Source organism: Contarinia nasturtii, unplaced genomic scaffold, assembly GCF_009176525.2.
Source record: "Contarinia nasturtii isolate CC-2019 unplaced genomic scaffold, AAFC_CNas_1.1 Cnas_scaffold_285, whole genome shotgun sequence".
NCBI classification, from domain to species: domain Eukaryota; kingdom Metazoa; phylum Arthropoda; class Insecta; order Diptera; family Cecidomyiidae; genus Contarinia; species Contarinia nasturtii.
Genome location: NW_022197640.1, coordinates 5,127,146 through 5,149,849, shown reverse-complemented (window position 1 = coordinate 5,149,849; position 22,704 = coordinate 5,127,146). Strand labels below are relative to the sequence as shown.

The 22,704-nt window shown below is 34.5% G+C and overlaps 3 protein-coding genes across 7 annotated transcripts; 2 read left to right on the top strand and 1 right to left on the bottom strand.

Moving 5' to 3' along the window:
• Positions 1 to 2,123: 2,123 nt before the first annotated feature.
• Positions 2,124 to 8,117, top strand: LOC116337610. The gene is made up of 6 exons (XM_031762288.1): positions 2,124 to 3,255; positions 3,342 to 4,127; positions 5,704 to 5,975; positions 6,336 to 6,540; positions 6,982 to 7,205; positions 7,745 to 8,117. Exons 1-6 carry the CDS (start codon positions 3,022 to 3,024, stop codon positions 7,899 to 7,901), a joined length of 1,878 nt encoding a protein of 625 aa, XP_031618148.1. The 5' UTR covers positions 2,124 to 3,021; the 3' UTR covers positions 7,902 to 8,117.
• LOC116337670 (RAB6-interacting golgin) lies at positions 7,887 to 9,544 on the bottom strand. The gene is made up of 4 exons (XM_031762430.1): positions 9,263 to 9,544; positions 8,606 to 9,071; positions 8,405 to 8,545; positions 7,887 to 8,335 (listed from the first exon to the last, which is right to left on the bottom strand). Exons 1-4 carry the CDS (start codon positions 9,327 to 9,329, stop codon positions 8,119 to 8,121), a joined length of 891 nt encoding a protein of 296 aa, XP_031618290.1. The 5' UTR covers positions 9,330 to 9,544; the 3' UTR covers positions 7,887 to 8,118.
• Positions 9,545 to 9,701: 157 nt separating this feature from the next.
• LOC116337669 (plexin-A4) lies at positions 9,702 to 22,647 on the top strand. 5 transcript variants are annotated; one of them, XM_031762424.1, is made up of 12 exons: positions 9,702 to 11,318; positions 13,772 to 14,018; positions 14,153 to 14,447; positions 14,555 to 15,765; positions 15,863 to 16,028; positions 16,120 to 16,328; positions 16,408 to 16,738; positions 16,829 to 18,077; positions 18,180 to 18,301; positions 18,583 to 20,119; positions 20,213 to 20,489; positions 20,583 to 22,647. In XM_031762424.1, exons 2-12 carry the CDS (start codon positions 13,788 to 13,790, stop codon positions 20,748 to 20,750), a joined length of 5,796 nt encoding a protein of 1,931 aa, XP_031618284.1. In that variant the 5' UTR covers positions 9,702 to 11,318; positions 13,772 to 13,787; the 3' UTR covers positions 20,751 to 22,647. The 5 variants fall into 5 exon arrangements, with proteins under 5 accessions (XP_031618284.1, XP_031618285.1, XP_031618289.1 ...); XM_031762425.1 differs by lacking the exon at positions 9,702 to 11,318 and adding an exon at positions 13,169 to 13,269; XM_031762429.1 differs by lacking the exon at positions 9,702 to 11,318 and adding an exon at positions 13,453 to 13,475.
• Positions 22,648 to 22,704: the final 57 nt, after the last annotated feature.

The following is a 22,704-nucleotide window of genomic DNA, read 5'->3' as shown; positions in this document are numbered from 1 at the left end:
CAAGCATTTTCACGCCCGACAAAATTCATTATCATTTTATTTCTAACCATTGACAATCATCATCATCATAGCGTCATACCTTTGCCTTTGCCTTTGCCCTCACCATGGACGAGAGAAACAACTTTATTTAGAATTCTCTTTACTCACCAGTAGCAATAGCTGGCTCAATTTCTCTCTATTATAATAACTGAGCAGAATATTGCACACGATAAAAAGCAATACGCTTCACTTGTGGGCACATAAAGAGTGAAAAAAGATCCAAAGAGAAGATGAAGTTGAAGACGAAAAGAAAAAGAAAAAACACAAAATTGCCATGGATTGTGCTATAAGAATGGCTCATAAATGTCGAAACTGAGAATAATGATTCCATGTTATTGAACAAAACTTTGCAACATTGCAGCATTTAGAAGGTCATCATCGTCGTAGGTGCGAAGCAATTATTTTTTTTATGTGTGCAAGAATAATCGAACGAAAGTATAATCTTAGTCCTTCAATTCGTTAGCATGTTTATGACATGGAAACATTAAAAGAAGGTTTCTCTTCACAATATGGGTGAATAATAGAAGACTCATATTGAATATCAGTTTGTGTGATATAATAAGGTAACAGATACGCGAATATCGCATTTGTCAGAGTTCTTCTTACCTTCAACTTAAGGGGGTTTCACTTTCCATTATTATTATTTTTTGTACAATCTATTTGACGCACATTTTTACTCTCTCTCTCTCTCTCTCCCTTTTTCTACTTTTCATAGAAGTCATATTTTATTCCACTTTGCCGAACACCGCTATCGCAAATCAATTTTGAAGCCAAATCAAGTGACTCTGTACAATTTTATGTCAACGAATTTCATTACAAGACTAAAGATCCCCGAACGCACACACCCCAATATAAAATTAATAGATAACTTTTCAAATGTTGTAGCTAATAAATGCCTATAGTCACATGTAGTTACGTTAATGATTAAATGTTCCAAAGGTGTGGTAAAGTATATTAAATATCCAGGAATATCGCACAGTGGTAAGCACTCGTAATGGGCTTAGTTTCTATTATATCGGCGATATAATAACAAAAATTTTATGGAAAAGAGTAAATTTATGCAAAAAAAATTACAACATTCAAAAAACAAAACTGAAACAACGAAACAACGTTCGCTGTGTAAGTGTAAGAGCTTCAGAATAAATCGGTTTGTCGTTAAATCGTTATCTGTATTTGATTTTCGAATGTTGATGCGGAAAAGTGTTTCCAGGAAATAGCTATTTCCTTCATGTTCCGATATTATCTTAGTGTTCGCAATCTTACCTTAAGCCACAATTGAATACGTTACTGCTATATATTATACAATTTCATTTCCTTTCCATGTCTTCTTGATTTAATATATCTATATTTCATAGCAGTTTTCTATTGCCTTAAAAATGTTCGAATATCGACAGAACAAACTATAAATGCATGCAAAACAAAATTGTTATGTACATGAAATTTCTTTCGAATTATCGCATTCTATTTGTATGAAAAACGGAATTTCAAAAATTTGTTCGAAAACACTGAAATATTTGAACTATCGAGAGTTCAATTTAAAGAGAGTCTACAACTGTATATACACATGCAACATTAAGTGGCATCTAGTTCAATAACGAGTACATAAAAATACCAGTTCTCGCACGGGAAAATTTGACATCATTATCAGCAAGAACAGTTATTTTTTAAACTTAAAAATACATTCAAAACGGTAAGATGGAAAAAAATGCCGAAAAATTTGTGTGAAAGTGAAAAGTTTTCGATCAATCAAAAATCGAGATTTTCAAATCGAGATATTAGTTTTTGGAAGTTCAAGTCTAAAATGTGACTGACTATCAAAATTAATGACAAACATAATTATCGATCAAAATCCATTATATAATTGGACTCTGACCCGCGAATCAAATCAATCAAAAATAAATATGCATTTTTTTTACAGGTAATTGATTCAAATGTACAACAGAAAAAATACAATTCAAAAAAGAAAAAAATGTGCCACTATTTAATATATAGCGCTGAAAATAGCCAATGGCAACACTACAACAGTGTTTACGCAATAGATTCAATTCAATGTGACAGTTCGTTTATGGATAGAGTGACGGCATTTTTGACATAGAACAAGACAAATAGCGTGAGAGAAGAAAAACATTGACGTTCTAAGTGGCAGAGCATACAAAACATTTCATTTTTTTGTTTTCTGCGAGAAGACCTTTGGAAATATTCACTTGGCTCCAACAGGTCCGTATAAATAAAAGACTAATATAATCTAAGATTAGTTAAATGCAAACGGTGTGTGGCATTTTGCAATATAAACAAACAAATTTGAAAAACAAGAATGATTATTTAAATGGCGATGTTAAGGCGACGGATTATTATACAATAAATTCGTATACATCGCTTGTGTATCACAAGTGATTTACACATGTTGGTGTGATTACGGTCACAAATCAAAACATAATCGCACGGCGAAGAGGAAAAAAAAAGAGAGAGAGAAAGAAACAAAAAAAGAACAACAAAACCAAGATGGCCACGTCTTATCATGACAGTGGGAAATACTTTGCATTATTTTGCTTAGATGATGTTTATCGACGGTTGCGGGTACAAGGCGTTTAAGTTCTGTGTCAAGCGGATCGTACAAAAAGTGAAACACCGATTCACTGACTCAAGACGATTATAACTAAAAATGTGATGTGAATGTGTATTTATGTTGCGTGTCAACGCTTCTGTCTTCATTCAAAATCTTAGTGATGAACATTAATGCGTTTTTAGTTTTGTGAAATGTGCTCGATCGAACAAATAAATAGATTTAAATCAATTGTAATTCTCGCAAATGAATCACAATAATAACAACAACAACAACGAAAAGAACACAAATAAAAAGGAAGTAACCGCGACGTGTACAAATTAAGTGGTCACGCTTTTGGCATTGACCATCTCTAAAGTAGTTTGGCTAATTCTTTCTTAGCGCTTTGTGTTGATGCGATAAAAAAAAAACGAACAACGATGGCATATTCAATCGATTGTAAAAGTAAATTATTAGAAGATGATGCCGGAACGGCTGCATCAAATGCAAATCACATAAGGGCCATTTATTTGAAAAAGGTTGGCAGTGCACTATTTTATGGGATTGCCTCATTTTTTATCACAGTTGTAAATAAAACGGTGCTAACATCATGGAAATTTCCATCATTTTTGGCGCTCAGCATTGGCCAAATGGTAGCCGGAATTGTGATATTGGTGAGTAACATTGTTTTACTCTCTGCAAATTCGAAATTGGATGTTAATTCCATTTTGTTTTTGTTTTCATTTCTTTTTCCACACAGGCACTTGGCAAACAGTGTGGCATCATAACATATGCAGATTTTTCAAGTGATATACCAGGAAAACTATTTCCATTGCCGTTAATGTATTTTGGTAATATGATGTTTGGACTGGGCGGTACGCAAGCACTACCATTGCCAATGTTTACGGCAATCCGTCGATTTTCCATTTTGATGACAATGATGCTTGAGTTTAAGATTTTAAATATTCGTCCATCGAAACCGGTGCAATTCAGTGTATGGTGTATGGTTGGCGGTGCAATATTAGCGGCTAGCGATGATTTAACATTCAATTTACATGGTTATACATACGTGATGATAACAAACATATTGACAGCGGCCAATGGAGTTTTTCTCAAGAAAAAATTAGAAACAATTGACATCGGAAAATACGGGATTATGTTTTACAATTCATTGATAATGCTTGTGCCAGCCGTAATTGGCGCCTGGATTCTTGGCGACATTGAGACGGCCATCAATTTTGAACATTGGTCAAATCCAATATTTTTTATACAATTTTTCCTCAGCTGTGTGATGGGCTTTGTGCTATCGTACAGCATTCTATTGTGCACACAATTCAATTCAGCACTGACCACCACCATCATCGGTTGTCTCAAGAATATCTGCGTTACATACTTGGGAATGTTCATCGGCGGGGATTACATATTCTCATGGCTGAATTGTATTGGCATTAATATAAGTGTTATGGGCAGTTTACTCTACACCTATATAACATTCGGTAAAAAAGAAACACCGCGCAAAATTATGCCAACAAAAAATGTGGACAATGTATAGCATTTGTGGTCATTTAAATACCTTAAAATAGTCGAGAATTTGTACAGAACAATAATTAAGTGTAAAACGAAGATCTAAACGATAAAGAAATCGACGACGGACGACACATGTTTGACGTTCAATTCACTTAACATTGCCTTGATACATGTGTGTAGCCAATAATCAATAAGTTTTCTTTTTTCTGTATGTGTTATTATTTTATTAGAAAAAAAGAACGAATATCAAAATATGTGACAAATTTGATAGGGTAATGAAAAAGGAAAAATATGCCAAAGCATTGTCATGTAAATTATATAAATTATTTATAGAATTTTCATTATTTAAATTCATGCGATAGTTTGTTCGATCCCATAATGGTTGCAACAAACTGTAAACAGATAAGAAAAAACTACTTTTTTTAAGTGTTGATTAGAGCGATATCGAAATCGATGGGACAAATGAAAGAATCCACCATATGCCATTTTATTGAATTTTTATACAATAAGAATAAATTGAATAATAGGAGAAAATACTTTAAAAACAAACAAAGCACATATACACGAAATGAGCCACGTATATTGAAAGTATACTTCTATGACTTATGGTCGTTGATTATTTGAGCTTGTTATGTAATAAATTACTGCGAAAATTTCCAATTTTTATATTCGTGACATTCAATGCAATCAATTGAATTCTTGAAGAGAAATCTCCTTTTTTAAATGATGCAATTGTGAAATTAAAATGATATGGCATAAATTTAAATTTAAACAAAAATGAAATCAGTTCTTTTTTTTGCATTAATCCAAGCTTTTGGTAAAGTTTGAGGTTGGAAAAGTCACATTTTCTCGTGTGATAAGAAATTTATTTAATTATTACAAAAGCGACCAATCGATATCGTAAAATCGTAAGAGAAGAGAAGGCCTAGGTGATTTTCATCATAAACATGTCACTATATGCGTTTAATTATGGGTTTAACCAATAACAACAAAAAAAGACCTAAACAAAATGGAAACAGTCATCTAACATATTTGATCTAGAGAGAGAGAGAGAGAGAGAGAGAGAGCGAAGCGAAGCGATCAAATCATATATCCGATTTATAAATTAAGAGCAATTAGTATTATCAAATGCCATGTCGTTATTTCCATTTATTTCTAATATAATTTTTCATAATTAAAAAATAGAATTTACCATTCATTGTTTTTGTTTTATGTTTACCAAATGTTATAAATAAGATGAAGAAAAAGATGAAAACACAACAATCAAATGCATATACTAGTTAATGAAAAATTTAAATAAACAAAAGCAATACGAAGTTGTCACAAATTGACCAGAAAAACACATTCTATTTGTCTTTCAATTATCAATCTGTCAAAATGCCACATACTTGCCGTTTCATTGAATAAATAATCGTCGGTTTTTTTTTTATCTCGACAACAATGAGATGCATTGAATAAATGTAAATCCCTTGCGGATATGACAGAATTTTTTTTTCTTTCGTTTTTTGAATTTGAATTTGAGGTCATGTATAGTTTTATATTATTCTTTGTTTCTTTTTCTATTTGGTTTCTTTAGCACTTAGAAAACTATTTAGCAAAACAAAACGATGATACGTCGTCCATTTTTATCGTCGCGATTGTTTGGAGTACAGACTACACGTCATGTGCTTATGTCGCATAAGTGGAACAACGAAGTCGACAATCATAAAGGCGTTAATCACACTTTGGAGAATGTCGACATCACCGTCAACGGAAGTAATAAGCATAACATTGGCGAATCTCAACACGACTACATACAAATATCGAATGTTCAGCGATTAATTTTGAGCATAGGGTCATCGGTAGCCGCACTGATTAATCCACATAGGTTATCTTCAAATTATACTATTCGAAAAAAAATAGAAGATTCATTGATGAAGCATAATCGCATGTCATTAAATTGAGTTTTTTTTATATTTTTGAGGTGACGAAGCATACACATAACACAGTTATATGAGAATATTATTAAGAATACTATTGATTTGGTTTTTGCTGCCGGTGACAGAAAACCGGTTATGTTTTTCAATTATCTCGATTTTGACAACCTTGAACCTTGATGCTTATGTTTCGTCACGCTCATTTTAATGACACTGAATCATTTTTATTTGAACAGGTTTTATGTTGGTAAAGTTTCAAGTGATCTCATCCGTCGTCAATTTATTTCGTACATTTTTTTTTTCATACACAGACATGATATGATCGCTTGCTTAGGTGAAACAACTGGCATTGATGCATTACAAAATACACTGAAATTGATGAAAGATTCACCAGAAGGCTTTCTAATTCTTGACGAACAACCACGAATTAATTCCAACGCTATCGATTTAGATGCGCTGGGAAAATTACCCAACGATACATTTGGCTATGCATATAAAAAATTCCTTGATGATAATGTAAATCAATATATACCTCTTGGTGGCTTCTTAAATCAATGACATCGATTTAATCCAGTGATGGTTTTTTCCTATCTGAATAGCGCTAGCTATTCGCAGCGTCTGAACAGCATTGCTGCCCAGATGCTGAATCGAAGCGGTTGCCGCACGCGTTTTGTACCACACAACATATTGTCATATAGTCTAAGTAACCAGTGAGCTCACAGAGTATGATACACTAATACCATAGTCAGCATACAAACGCATGTCGAACAGAGAACGAACGCGAACGTATATGCTCTGTGTGGTACAAACGAAGTGTGTTGCGCGTGCGGCAACCGCTACGATTCAGCATCTGGGCAGCAATGCTGTACAGGCGCTGCGAATAGCTAGCGCTATTCAGATAGGAAAAAACCATCACTGATTTAATCTGAATTTTCTTCTTTTTTTTTGTTTGCACAGAATGTCACACCCGATTCGCGTATGCCGGTTAAATTTCTACAAAATCCCGAACTTATGTATGTGATGACACGGTATCGTGAATGCCACGACCTTATTCATACCGTTCTTGGAATGCCAACAAACATGCTCGGCGAGGTTACTGTTAAGTGGATCGAAGCGATAAACATTGGTTTGCCCATGTGCTATGGTGGTGCTGTGTTTGGAGCGATGCGACTACGTCCAAAGTAAGTCGTTTCTTTTGTTGCATTTTTATCAAACAATAAATTATAGTAATTTGTCGCGCTACGTGATCTTTCTTCTCTTTTTGCATTTTTCATTTTCTGATGGCTTTAAATCGAGGTCGACAACTCTCTGCGGAGAGAGATAGACGAACTTGTCTCTCACGCCAATATATTCTGTTCGTTTTTTTTTAATTACGCATCACATAGAATTGTGCAAAATATCATCAAAACTCTCCCCTCGTCGTTGGCGGCATTGACTTTATTTGTTTGTTTTCCGCTTTGTCTTCATTTCTCTCATGCATTCTTATTCGCTTCAATAAACAAACTAGCTTTTCACATGAATTCCATATTAGTATGATTGCTTAGCCAAAGAGGACAAAGAAAACCATCTTAACCAAACACACATGTGTAATATATGTTGTTTATTTTTCCAGTTCTTTTCGGCAAATTTCGCCAGAGTTCATTTGATTTAAAGCGGCATAAAATAAGCAGAACGTTTACTCTCTGTCCAACATACGCAAATAATTTTTTTTTTTTTGCAGACAACGCGAGAAATATCGCACACATTATTTACCATGGGCATTGAATACCAGCAAACACATGAAACCATTGATGAACGTTTACTGGGAAAAACGATGGAATCAAAAGATCGTTGAACTACGCAAAGAACTCAACATTGAACCGTTAGATTTAAATTGAGTGTCATTTATTTTGTTCATTAATATTTAGTATAAACATTAAACATAAAGTCGACGAACATTTTTAGTTGTTGTACGATCCGTACTTTTGGTTATTGCTATATTAATTTTTACTACGATTGCTGTTGAAATGTTAACTAACATCAATTTAGCCGGCGTCGTTGTTTTCGAATGAAAAAAATTAGTCTTAAATAAATTGAGTTAATATAAAATGGGAGTCACGTTTTATCGTTGTGAATTCCATTTGCACTTGAGTCGGAGCCTGCGTCTAGGCCAACCTTGTCTAATAATTCGGATAATTTTTTCGCTTTGCGATCCTCATTATGCGAAATGATTGTACACAAATGCTCTGTAAGCATTTCCTTTTTTTCGGAAATGTGATGCAAATTCAATTTTGCCGTTAAGAATTGTGATTCAATTTGATGATAGGACTCCCTACAAAATGCAAGACAAATTAATTTTCAATTTCATTTCGGCGAATTTATCGAAATGTTAATGATTTACTTTGTTGCTGTATACTGTAACGTAACGGCTTCAATTTCTTTGCGCAGTATTTCAACATCGGCGGCCAGTTCTTGATCCAGTTTATCAAGTTCTTCACGAATTTTGGCAATTTTTGTTGCTTCGGCTATGGACTGTTCAAAACTGAAAACAAAATTCGGTAATTAGCGAAACGATTGGAATGTATAAGATAAATGATCATACCGTTGTTCGATTGCATTGCTGAGTAGTCTACGTTTCTCCAAGTTTGATTCTTTCATTAATTTGTGATGCTTTTCAAAATCTTTCAGTGAAATTCCTTGGAATAATGTTGCGCGATCATTTAAATCGTATTCCGTGTTTTGGTTCGCACAATTATTATTTACCATATTATCGGCGGTATTTTCAACTTGTTGATCTGAATTTATTGCGTCATGATCGGTATTTAAATTGTCGTGTGCAGTATCCATATCGTTTGTGCTACGTGTCTGTGACAAAGGTTTAAAATGCATTGCATCGTGAAATGCTTGAATTGTTGACTCCGATAAATTTGTATCGTTTGCTGACGTTGCATTTTTAATTGCATTATTTTGATTTATATCACTTTTGGCAATTCGATCGGCTGATTTTGTGTCTCCATTCAGTTTTTTTGTTGTATGCTTGCGCACTGTCCCTCCATTTGACCGTTTAACTGTAACAAACGACAAAAATTAATTCGATCATCAACAACTAAACAACAATGTGAAATGTTTGAGTCAAAACATGATAGTTCCCAGCAAATGAAAGCTACGCTATATAAATAGGTGGGAGAAAATAGACTGAAGAAGAGGGCAAAAGAGAAAGAGAGAGCAAGATGGCAAAAACTTGATGTAAAATAATTACCGTGTTCGGTTTTTGTGTTAATTTTGTGAATTTCATCCACTGTAAAACCATTAAATTTATTCGACATATTGCCGATCTAGAAATTCCAAGTGTGTTTCATTCAGAAAACAAACAAATCGAATGTGTTAAAATAATTAAAAACTGAGCTTGTCTATACACTTTGTTTTCTCATTTCACTCTGTTTCTTGTTGTGACAACTGTGTGTACGAATGATGATGATCGTGTTAAACAAGAAAAAAAAACAACACTCTTTTGACCAGTTTCGTACGACTACAGCGCCGAATGTCATTTTCAAAAAAAAAAAAAATGTTCACACTGAATGCGATACGATTGACGGTCTAAATATATGACAGCGACCTCTAGCGGCATCGCACGCAAACTGTATGGAATGTTTGTCAATTCAAGCTGAAGTTGTACCGCTGCCGGGCAGATAGAGAGAAAATCGAATAAATGCACTGGAAACACAGCCAGCCATGTTTAGCCGTTGTTGTTGTTGTTGTTGTTACTATTATGATTGTGAAATGTTATAGTAGTGAGCAAAAAAGGAGTGAGTAACCAAAACGAATTTGCAAAAAAGGGCAGAGAGTGGACTGTGGAAAAGCAATGCAAATTTTGTGGATGTAAGCAATCATAAAGCACATAAAATCATCACAAGCACACGCACAATTAATATTAAAACGGATTTTGTTCGTTTCCATTTGATATCAAATCGAATTGGTGTTTTCATTTGTTTCGATACCTTTTTCTTTTTTCAACTATTATTATTTACATGTTATTCGAGAGTGGTGAACAACAAGGCACAAAGTAAAGCAAAGAATAATCTTGTGGTGAAGGGAATGTGTCTGTGTGCGCAAAAACACGATCTTGTTAGGTGTTGTATGTGCATTCATCGCCCACTTGCTACTTAATAAAGACAGAAAAAAAGCGAAAATAACAAAACTAAATATATATAAATAAATAAATGAAGAAAAATCAAATATAGATGAAAAGCAAACAAAAGGAATTAGCGAAAGTGGTTGCGTTTCGCATTTATACGACATACTATATTGGATTTGTTTGTGTCATTCTTGTTCACTTGTTTGCACCGTGTTTTGGATCTGGCACCAAGATTTCATAAATGACCAATAAAGTGAAGAAGCAACAAAACAAAAGCCGATTTTCTTCAATTTGGTGTGTGTGACGACAACAAGAATTCGATAAACAATAAACCATATATATTGGACGTGACAAAAGTTGCATGTGTTTGCTGTATCCTCATTATATTCACATAATTTAAATCAGATATACCTGTATGGCATTCAATTAAAATATGTGTGATTTGGTTTATACGTCTCTGCCGCTCATTTTCTTGTGTTTCAATTAAGCTGTGAATTCATGTTTGTGCATGTTTTATGATTGATATTTAGTGTTTATCAATTGCACGTTGAGACAACTGCGGAAAAAAATAACGACGACGACGACGACGACGACGAGTACCGATAACATTGTTTTTTCTTTTTACTAAAATGCATATACATTTGTTTTTTATCGAGTGAATTTAATGTTGTACAAATGTACGAAATACAAAACCGTACACGCTGACTCATCCTTCTTCTGTATCGTTGTTTGCGAATAAAGCATTCCGTATCAAAGGTTCAACTTCTTATCAAAAGCAGCGGACATTTGAAAATAGATAAAATAAAATAAACGATAAAAAAAGGCAGTATTATTATAATAAATTCCATAAAAATAAACAAAGAACTATGCCATATTTTTTCTACAAATTTATCTGTGAGTACTGGTGATTGTTATTAATTTAATTCTATCGACTATGGATCAGTGGCACATTGTGCAATGTGTCTTATGGTCATTGTCATCCATTTAAATATAATTAAATTTTAAAACGAGAAAAGGAAACGATCATACTCAGTGCTTTTACATTTTGGTGCTTTAACTGCAGCTTTTTTAAATAAATAAAATCATCAAACACCAACATCATCATTTATTCGTCTTCATTTTGTCATTTCGAATAAATAAAACTCCTGTTTACGAAAATACAGTCGGGACCGTGTTTCGGGTAAGTAAAGTGCCTGTTTCCGTTTAATTCATTCGCTTTGATTAACAACTGACTCGTGAAATATCTGAATCAACTATGATTTAAATAATAGAATAGAATTCAAGTGCACACAGTTACTTGACTCATATACAAGGATCAACGATAACGAATCTATTGTATGGATAATACAAAGCAGTTCGCTCAATAAATTCGTTATCCGGTTTATTTTGGTTTTCAATCAAAGTGAATTTCTCTCCCCCATATCTATCTGTGTGCCTCTGTATGCGTGTGTGTGTGTGTGTGTGTGTGTGTGTGTGATATCAAAGTGAAATACAATAAAGCTACATTTCACTTGTTACGTGTCTCAGTCATCAGCATCCGTGCAGCTTATCTATAATGCCAAGTGGTGGCAGAATTGAATATATACCACACCCCTTTTCTTATCTCGGCAGTCATTGCCCTTTGGAAACTGATAAAAAATTGCCTATCGCATCTATTTTGTTATGATTATTATTTTTTTCACTTTATTAAAGTTTTTCTTCATTTGGTCTGATAACATTCCCGACCTATCTCAATAAATACCGCATTTTGTTGTTGTTGTTGAAAAGCTGTTATTCAAATTACATAAATTATTCAATTAAATTTTAAATGAGAGATATGCAATATGCCGAAAAATTGATCAAGCGATAAAAGCCAACGGAGTGCATGATTACATTATCAAAAGCATCATTGAGCACATCAGTTTATACATGGGCGTGTTGTAATCAATGTCCGTGTGTATTTTGATTTTATTCACTCTCGCTCTGTGTGTGTCTTGTTGCTTTCATCTTTTTTTTTTTGTCATTAGAATTTTACTTGTTAGTTTTTTTCGTATCCTACGCATATTCCCACACTTGAATTTGTCGATGATATTTGCAAAACGACAAAAACAACCGAAGTGGCTGCAGCCACAGAAGCATTCAATTTAAATAAACTCAATTTAAACAAATTCAATGTACATCAGACAGTTACAATTACAATTGCATGTTGTTCAAACAAACCGAAAAGTTTAAACAGAAAATAAAAGTCGAGACAGTTTGAGTGATAGGCAGTTTCACATAAATCACGCCATTTATGAGTGATTCATATGAAAGCCGACATCACACATTAAACGCAAGTTGAATTGAACAGTCTTGTTTCATTTCAAATCTCGCTCTCACTCTCTCTTTCTCTCTGTGCTTATCAATGGGGAAAAAATAAATAATGAATGGAGAAAATAAGACGAAGATGATGATGACTCAATGATGAGAAAGCAAAAACAACATTGATAAACAATTTGAAACAGAGCAATGTATTGTGGTTTTTGGGCCGATTTAAGTCTCTTTTGGTCTTGTCGAATTTCCCATCGAATCATCATTTGTTTGCACGGGGAAAAAGCGATCGATTTTCAATACGTATTCACACAAATGACGACGCTGTAGATGCAATACATATACAACAAAATTGACTGACCGATGCAAAAAAAAACAACTCTGTGTAAAAGTGGGAAAACGGCAGGCGTCGCAGCTATGAATGAATACACTCTTCTTGCATATCTCGCTCTATCACTGACAGCTTCTTGCGCTTGGTTACATTTCGGTGATTTTAACTCTGTCAAAATCCACTTCACACATACACTCGACTGTGTGAGTGCGTGTATATGTGTTGCGTTTGTATGCGTTCGGGCGAAGTACCACAATGAAGTTGCATTGCCACTTGTAGATTTTTTTAATTATGCGCCCTCTAGTTATAACAAATGGCGGCATCAACAACGTACTGCTTCGCATATACCAGACAGAGACAAACATAGCTGAGACAAACAGATGAAGCTTTGATTTCTAATAAAGAGAACTGTCAACTCTCTGTTGGATAAATCGATAGGAAAGTAAAATATACAACAGAGAAGTAGAAAAAAAAAATCGAGCTACTATCGATGTGTTTGTGTGAATTTTAGGTAAAAGTTTTATGGTTTTTCAATTGTTTATGATATTCGATGTGAATTTTTTGTATTAAAGATGCTGCCATGATTCATATTGTGCTCGAAATAGTTCAATTGATATAAATTTTTTCATCAATTTACGTGCATTTTGTGTTCAATTTCAATAAATTGTTCTGTGTGTGGCGTTTCCCTATACATTGTATTGTGTCGCGTATTTCAAGGTGTATAATATATGTGCGATATATGGAATTGGTGTGAGTGTAAAATATCGCCAGACGGAAAAATAATTTACGAAAATTTCTCCATTCAATTCATAAAATAATTGTTCGATCGAAAAATATGAGATAAATTACTCCCGTCGAGACATTTTACGAGCAAAAAGATATCGATACACTTTGCATTGTGTGCGTGTGCGTGAATGAAAGAAATTGATGTTAAATTGAACATTGTGAAATTGTTGTGTGTTAAATGTTAACAATTCTTATTTTTTTTTTCATTTGTTTTGTGATTATTTTAGGTCTATGTCGTGAACCATGAAAGGGTTCCTAAATTTATTGTTGTTTATAACAATATTCAAGTTTGTAAGCAACAGTAACACCGGCAGGACACGAATTATCGAAGCCAGTGATGCAAACAATAGCATCGAAAGCATTTATACCAGTTTCAACAATAGCATCAATAGCATTAGCAATAATACGATTACGCATAAAACTGAATTTGACACCGACTTGAATCATTTAGTGGTTGATCGAAACACTGGAAGAGTGAGTTTTCATTCTATTGAAATGACATATTATTGTGTTTTATACTTGTTTATGTGCATAATTGTACTGATTGTGGTTTATTTTTTCGTTGTTTTTTTTTTCATTTCATTCATTCATTCATCGTCATTCACAAGGTGTTCATTGGAGGTCGAAATCGTTTGTATCAATTATCTCCCGACTTGGAAATTGTAGCTAATGCAAAAACAGGCCCACGAAATGATTCCAAAGAATGTAGTTTCAACGAATGCACACAGAATCTAACGCGCAAACTAACCGACAATATAAATAAGGTTTTATTAATCGACTACAGTACGAGCCGACTGATTACTTGCGGTTCACTCTTCCAAGGCATTTGTTCGGTGAGAAGTTTGCAAAATATTTCATCACCCGAACAAGATGTCGTCGAAGCAATTGTTGCCAACAGTGAAAGTAAGTATTGTTGTTTGTGCCATTGATTATAGCTGGTAAACTTGAAATTAATCAATTTTTGTGTGACATCATTGTTGTTGTCGTTGTTATTTTTTTTTGTTGTGTAGATGCATCAACAGTTGCATTTATAGCGCCCGGTCCACCGGCACCGCCTGTCACAAATGTAATGTACGTTGGTGTAACGTTTGCTGGAAATTCACTGTATCGCAGCGAAATTCCAGCTGTTGCATCGCGTAGCTTGGAAAAGAGTCGCATGTTCCAATTGGCATCGTCGGCTGTAACAACTGGTACGCGAATGTTCATCAATCCAAATTCACGTGAATCATATCCTGTTAATTATGTGTATGGCTTTAGTTCTGAGCGTTTTTCATATTTCATGACCACACAATTGAAACACAATGCGCCCAGTGTGACAAAAGAATATATCACAAAATTGGTTCGCATATGTCAAGAAGATTCGCATTACTATTCGTATACAGAAATTCCGGTCGATTGCATTGGCGAAGGGATAAAATATAATTTGGTTCAGGCAGCATATTTGGGCAAACCGGGAGCCGATTTGGCCGAAAATCTTGGAATTACACCACAAGATGATGTTTTGTATGCCGTCTTTTCCGAAGGCAAAGATAATGTACCATCAAATAAATCAGCACTTTGTGTGTATTCGTTGAAATCAATTCGACGTAAATTCATGCAAAATATTAAATCATGTTTCAATGGTCATGGTTCACGCGGTTTAGATTTCATTTTACCGAATATGCCATGCGTATCGACCAAATTGCAAACAATCAGCGAAGATTTTTGTGGCCTAGATGTTAACTATCCGTTGGGCGGTGAACAGGCTATTGCTGCAGTACCTGTTGCAACTTTTGATAAACAATTGACGGCCGTTGCCGCAGCCCGAACCAGTGGATTTACAGTTGTATTCGTTGGCACGGTTGATGGTCATGTGAAAAAGGTTGTAGTCGAATCAGGCACATCGGCCATCGAATATGCTGACATTAAAATCCATGAAAATTCGGCCGTTAATGCTGATATGCATTTTGATCTACAAGAATTGAATCTGTATGTGATGACAAAGAATCGGGTGACAAAAGTTAAAGTCTACGATTGTACGGTTTTCTCAAATTGTGCCGAATGCTTGGGAGCCAAAGATCCATACTGTGGATGGTGTTCACTGGAAAATAAATGTAGTCTTCGATCAAGCTGCGAAGATAACTCAAATGATCCACTATTCTGGGTGACATACAAAACCGGTAAATGTACGACAATCACAAGCGTCGTACCTCATCAACTTCAAAGAACTACCGCACGAACGGTATGATTTTTTTTTTTGCTTTTTCACAATGAAATCAACTCAATTTGATGATTGGAACAGGGAACTAATATTTTTAAACATTTATTTTACCAAATAGCTTGAATTGACAATCGACCACTTGCCGCAGCTAAAAGAAAGCCTGGTGTGCGCATTTACTACAACCGATAAACCAACCATTTATACAAACGCAACAAGAAAACGAAATGGTGTCAATTGCACAACTCCTCGTACCGATCTTCTTCCACAAATTGCCCCCGGCAAACGTAAGTCTATTTGTCCTTTTTCGTTCATTCAGATTTTCGTTCTTCAATTGAAACGGACGACGGAAAATAAATTTATTTTTAATCGCTCTAGATCATTTCACTGCCAAATTGTCTGTGCGCACAATGAATGGACCCGATTTGGTTTCCACATCGTTTACATTCTTCGATTGTTCAACACATTTATCATGCACACAATGCGTATCGTCACAATTTCCGTGTGATTGGTGTGTTGAAGCGCATCGCTGTACCCACGATACGGCCGAGAATTGCCGAAATGATATTTTAGTGACCGGCGTTAGTGTAAGTAGTTAAAATTACATCAAATTACTATCATGAAAGATTCAAAAATTTAAACGATTTTTGAATTGACCAATTACAGAGAATTGGGCCAAGCTATCGATCGGGTCCCAGTTTTTGTCCAACAATCAATGCAACCGGCGATGGAAGCGAAATTTTGGTAGCGTCTGGTGCAAAAAAATCCATCAAAGTTAAAGTGCATATCATTGGACAGTTTATTGTTCAAACACGGTTCGTGTGTCAGTTCAATATTGAAGGGCGTGTAACGAGTGTGAATGCACAATTGTTGGGCGATACCATCTACTGTGATGCCATGGAATTTGTTTATACATCAAAGTCGCCCAATTTAACAGCAACGTTTGCCGTTATATGGGGCGGTTCGAAACCACTCGACAATCCAGATAACATTCACGGTAAGTTTTATGTCATTTTTATGTTGTTGTTACCACTTAAATATACGTAAAAATTTCGATTTCAAATAAATATTTATATCTGTTTTATAGTGGTGATTTATCGATGTCGTGACATGTGTGACAGTTGTGGAACATGTTTAGCATTGCCTGAAAAATATAATTGTGGTTGGTGTCAATCGACGTCAACGTGTGAGGTTGCCGATCAATGTTCGATGCACGATGAAAAGAAAAATGATTGGCTCAATCGATCGCAAACATGCCCGAATCCGAAAATCTACTCATTCAGTCCGGCAACCGGTCCATATGAAGGTGGCACAAATGTAACGATACGTGGCATAAATTTGGGCAAAAATTTCCTTGACATTTATTCGGGCGTTAAAGTGGCCGGAATGAGTTGTATGCCATTCCAGAATTTATATGTGGATACAAAGAAAATTGTTTGCACCGTCGATGGGCCCGGCGATTTTAAAAATCGTCAAGGAAAAATTGTCGTTCAAATTGGTGACTATCGCGGTGAATCAACAACTGATTTTCAATTTGTTGATCCGTCAATCGATGATTTTAATCCAAAATCGGGACCAGTATCCGGTGGTACACAAGTTACAATCACTGGCAACTATTTGAATGCAGGCAGTTTGATAAAAGCGTACATCGGTGATATGCCGTGCGTGATATTGAGCGTGGATGAAAATCAAGCATTGTGCCGAACGAGCTTATCGCCCGAAAAACGAACGGGAAAATTGCGAATGGAATTCGATCGGGCCACACGCGAATGTGATGCTGGACTATATCAATTTGAAGATGATCCAACAATCATTTCGGCCGCTTCAGGTTCAACGAGCCAAAAGACACCGAAAGGTATTCCGGCCGGTGGCATTAAGGTCTATGTGCATGGAAACAATTTGAAAATTATACAAAAACCACAAATGTACGTGTATTACGATGATAAAACATTTGTTTCGCATTGTACGGCAATGAGCAATACGGAAATGGAGTGTGATTCACCGGTTATTGACGAGGATAGTGATAAATTGAATGCTGATGAACCAGCCAAATTGGAATTTGGATTTATGATGGATGATGTGGCTAGTGTGCAAAATCTCTCGAGCAAAGGGCATCAAAAGTTTGAACTGTATCCAAATCCTTGGTATGCCAAATTCGAAGAGGAAGTGAAGTACTTTAAGAGCGAATATTTGACAATCAATGGACGGAATTTAGATCGTGCCAGCAAAGAAACTGATGTCGTTGTACTGATCGGAGAAGGTGTATGCAATATAACATCACTTTCACGACAACAACTAACATGCCGACCACCAACCGATGTTTCAGATTCCAATGAGTAAGTTTTTTCATTGACACTTTTATTGTTACGTCAAAAGCATTTTATCGTTGCGGTTTCTCACTATCTCTCTCTCTCTCTCACTTTCCCCGAAATTTACAGAAATCCAAAAGTTTTAGTGAAGGTTGGCCAATCGCTATCATTTGATATTGGTGTTCTCAGTTTTGCTTCTCCAACTTTTATGCATGGTCTCAGTAAAAATGCTATGGTTGGCGGCATCACAAGTAAGTTCAATGTCAATGTCTAGAATAATATTTCGTTATTTGTTGCAAGTTCTACTTTGTGACAATTTACTGTTCAATGACTTTTTGATGATAATGAATATTGATTCGAAAAAGAAAAAAAAAAACAAATATATTTCGTGTTAATAAAATTGAGCATATTGAAATGTAACCAATGAGTACAATCTCGCCGCTCGATATATTGATAATCAATAAGAAAATGTCAAAAATTATTAAATATTTGTTGTTTTTCGTGTTTTTTCTCTATTTTTCCAAAAATGCAGGCATTGTAATTCTGTTGTTGGTGTTTATCAGTTTGGTGATTGCATATCGAAAGAAAACGAGTGAAAGTAATCGCGTTTTGAAAAATATGCAAGAACAAATGGATATACTGGAATTACAAGTGGCCGCCGAATGTAAAGAGGCATTTGCTGAATTGCAAACGGAAATGGGTGATATGACTGGTGATTTGACGAGTGGCGGAATACCATTCTTAGATTATCGAACGTATGCCATGAAAATTCTATTTCCAAACAACGAAGATCACGTAGTATTGCAATGGGAACGTCCGGAACTATTGAAAAAAGAGAAAGGACTTCGTCTCTTTGGCCAATTGATAATGAATAAAACATTTTTATTGTTGTTCATTCGAACATTGGAGAGTAATCGATATTTTTCAATGCGAGAACGTGTGAATGTTGCATCCCTCATAATGGTTACACTGCAAAGTAAATTAGAATATTGCACGGACATACTGAAAACGCTTTTAGCCGAATTAATTGAAAAGTGTATCGATGGCAAGAGTCATCCGAAACTATTATTGCGACGAACTGAAAGCGTGGCCGAAAAAATGTTAAGCGCATGGTTTACATTTTTGTTGCATAAATTTTTGCGTGAATGTGCCGGCGAACCATTGTACATGCTGTTCCGAGCGGTAAAAGGGCAAATGGATAAAGGTCCGGTGGATGCAATAACGCACGAAGCTCGATATTCGCTCAGCGAAGAGAAATTAATTCGTCAATTGATCGATTTTAAATGTATGACTGTCTATGCAAGCATAACACAGCAGCCAATTTTATGCACAAATAATATTGAAATGATGCCAACAAATACGGAAAATGTTGCTGTTCGCGTTTTGGACTGTGATACAATTGGTCAAGTCAAAGAGAAATGCTTAGAGACAATTTACCGTAATACACCATGGAGCCAACGGCCACGACGTGACGATTTGGATTTGGAATGGCGAACCGGTGCATCGGGTCGGGTCATTTTATATGATGAAGATTCCACATCAAAAATGGACAGTGAATGGAAAAAATTGAATACACTACACCATTATCGGGTACCAGATGGGGCATGTCTGAGCTTAGTATCACGACAAAGTCCCATTTACAATTTATCCATGCTATCGGATAAAAATGACAAATCACATAAATACGAAACGTTAAATCTATCAAAATATCCGTCATCAAGTCCACCGTTCAGTCGAGCTGGTAGCCCACTTAATGCCGATGTACAAGAGAATGGTTTACGTTATTGGCATTTGGTGAAGCATCATGATATTGACTTGCAAAAAGAAGGCGAACGCGTCAATAAAATGGTGTCCGAAATTTATTTGACACGTTTGTTGGCCACCAAGGGTACGTTGCAAAAATTCGTAGACGATTTATTCGAAACTATATTCAGTACGGCTCATCGAGGTTCGGCACTGCCATTAGCTATAAAATATATGTTTGATTTCCTGGATGATCAAGCATTATTACACGGTATTACTGATCCAGAGGTTGTGCACACATGGAAAAGCAATAGTTTACCATTAAGGTAGGTTTACCACACAATTTTATTTTTACTTTTTTTCCTTCAAAAATTAACACTCACACAACTTGTTCGTTTTTTTCTTTTCGTTGTCCACAGATTTTGGGTTAATTTAATAAAAAATCCAAATTTCGTTTTTGACATACATAAATCGAATATTGTCGATTCATGTCTATCGGTCGTTGCTCAAACATTTATGGATTCATGTTCGACATCGGATCATCGTTTAGGTAAAGATTCACCGAGTTCAAAATTATTGTACGCTAAAGACATTCCATCGTATCGTCAATGGGTTGAACGATACTACACTGATATTCGAGAGATGCCAGCAATCAGTGATCAGGATATGGCTGCAATGCTTAACGAAGAGTCACGTGTAAGTATACTCATTTTAATTTTCATTGTATTGTGCAAATACAATTTTGAAATGCGTTTTTTTTATCTCGCTCTCTTTGCATTGATTTTACAGTTGCACACAACTGAATTTAATACGAATTGTGCCCTCCACGAACTCTACACTTATGCTGTGAAATACAACGAGCAACTAACTGTTACGCTAGAAGAGGATGAATTTTCGCAAAAACAACGTCTCGCCTACAAATTGGAACAGGTTCATAATATCATGTCGTCTGAATAGTGCAACATCAGATGGCAGGAAGTAGTAACAACGCAAACCGTTTTTGAATACGGTCAACGCATCATGCATGACATTTCGTTGCCAGAGACGATAGTATAAAAAAAAACAGTGGAAACAAATTTATTAAATGAATTAATTGTAAAATATTAATTTAAAACAATGAAGAAAACATGTGAATGTAAAACACAATGAATGAAATGAAAAGTCTATTTGCATGGAATTTTCCCATTCCAAAAACAATGTGAAAGTAAAAGAAAAAAACAAAAATGAAGAGAAGAGAAAAACTCGAAACATATTCCGCATTTATTTGTGTTTACTACGTTTCTAGATTTAATATTTCTAATTTCATTCTTTTTTAAGGAAATGTTTTGTTTTTCTCATTTTAATTAGTTTAGATAATGAACAAACAAACAACAAAAGAGAAAATGAAATGATTGAATAGAACCACTCGATATATGAATATTATATACATAAATCAATAATGAAACAACAAAAATTGTATAGAAAATAATTTTTTACAATAATTATATAGTTTAATATGTGTATTGTGTATGCTTTATAAAATGAAAAACTAATGTTTGAATCAATGAACTAAACAAAGGAAAAACAACACACCGAAATGAAAAATAAAAGAGAGAAAGAGAGAGAATAAAAACTCAAAGCCAGAAAAATGGAAAAAACAAACATGAGCTACTTTATCAGTTTTATGTAAATGTTTATTGTGGTCAATGATTGTGTAAATTTTTAAGTGAAGTGCGGAGGATGCGTATTCGATAAATCCACAGACACACACAGAATTAGTGAATTTGATAAAAAAAAAACAAAAACAATAAACAAATATGCGCAGGGGAGCAACGCTCAATCCAAGCAGCTCCTTGCTACATCAATGAAATAATACAAGCACAAGTATGTGACACACACACACACACATCCACTCAAAACAAAACCCTTAAAGCTTTTAATCAAATTATAATTATTGGAAAGCGCATCGAAATAAAACAGAAAGACAAGATTGTTGAAATACTCGAGAGAACGTCATTGTTGCTATGTAATGTGACGTGCCTAAATAAAACTATAAATATACACGAGAAATGGGACAAAATAATAATTAAAAACAAAAAAAAAAAACAAATAAATAAGAATATTGTGGATTTATTGTATGTTGTAACGTAATTTATATGTATTGGAACAAAAGTAAAAAAAAAATGAAAACCAAAATAATAAATTAAAAATTGTATGTTTTGATGTGTTGATCAATCGATCCAAGCTATTTGTTGGAAATACAATATAAAAGTAATCATCAAACATTGTGCTATCAATATCAATTTCAATATAAAGCAAAACAATTCAGAAGAAAACATTAACTCAACCTGATTGAAACAGGCAACGTGTGCAATTTTATAATGGAGAAAAGGCAACAGAAGAAAACTTATATGTTTATGTAATGAATGCATCAAATCCAAAATTTATCGTGTTCCATTTTGTATGTTTTGAAGAAAAATACATTTTTTTTACTCATATTTTTCTCTTTATCACATTTTCTCTAATTTTGATATTTGTCGATAAATGTGAACACGATTTACGTGATTCCTTCGCTTATTTTTATATTCATTTCCAAAATGTATTTTTTAAAAAAGAAAACGTAAGAAACAATGTATAAAAAACAACACATACACACACACACACAAAGAAAACAAAACAACAATTTGAATGGTTGTCCGAGTATTATCAAAAAAAAAAAACGGAAATTAATTTAAAAAAGGAATCGATTCGTGTGTAAGGCCCAAATTTTTTTTCCAATTCTTTCCAAACATCTAGCAAGACTGATTATAAAGTAACACTTAACGAACTCTTATGTCCATAAATAAATTTGAGTTTTGTTTTTTCCATTAATTTATGTTTTGTCGTTTTTTTATGTAAATTTTGAACGCTAATATATATATATATCAAAAGA

Coding starts and splice junctions, on each gene's coding strand:
- LOC116337610 (XM_031762288.1), top strand. CDS start 3,022: ATGGCATATTCAATCGATTGTAAAAGTAAATTATTAGAAGATGATGCC. Junction 5,976..6,335: donor GCACTGATTAATCCACATAG/GTTATCTTCAAA, acceptor TTTCATACACAG/ACATGATATGATCGCTTGCT. Junction 7,206..7,744: donor GCGATGCGACTACGTCCAAA/GTAAGTCGTTTC, acceptor TTTTTTTTGCAG/ACAACGCGAGAAATATCGCA.
- LOC116337670 (XM_031762430.1), bottom strand. CDS start 9,329: ATGTCGAATAAATTTAATGGTTTTACAGTGGATGAAATTCACAAAATT. Junction 8,546..8,605: donor AGCAATGCAATCGAACAACG/GTATGATCATTT, acceptor TTTTGTTTTCAG/TTTTGAACAGTCCATAGCCG. Junction 8,336..8,404: donor TTACAGTATACAGCAACAAA/GTAAATCATTAA, acceptor TGCATTTTGTAG/GGAGTCCTATCATCAAATTG.
- LOC116337669 (XM_031762424.1), top strand. CDS start 13,788: ATGAAAGGGTTCCTAAATTTATTGTTGTTTATAACAATATTCAAGTTT. Junction 15,766..15,862: donor AAAGAACTACCGCACGAACG/GTATGATTTTTT, acceptor TTTACCAAATAG/CTTGAATTGACAATCGACCA. Junction 16,739..16,828: donor CAATCCAGATAACATTCACG/GTAAGTTTTATG, acceptor TCTGTTTTATAG/TGGTGATTTATCGATGTCGT.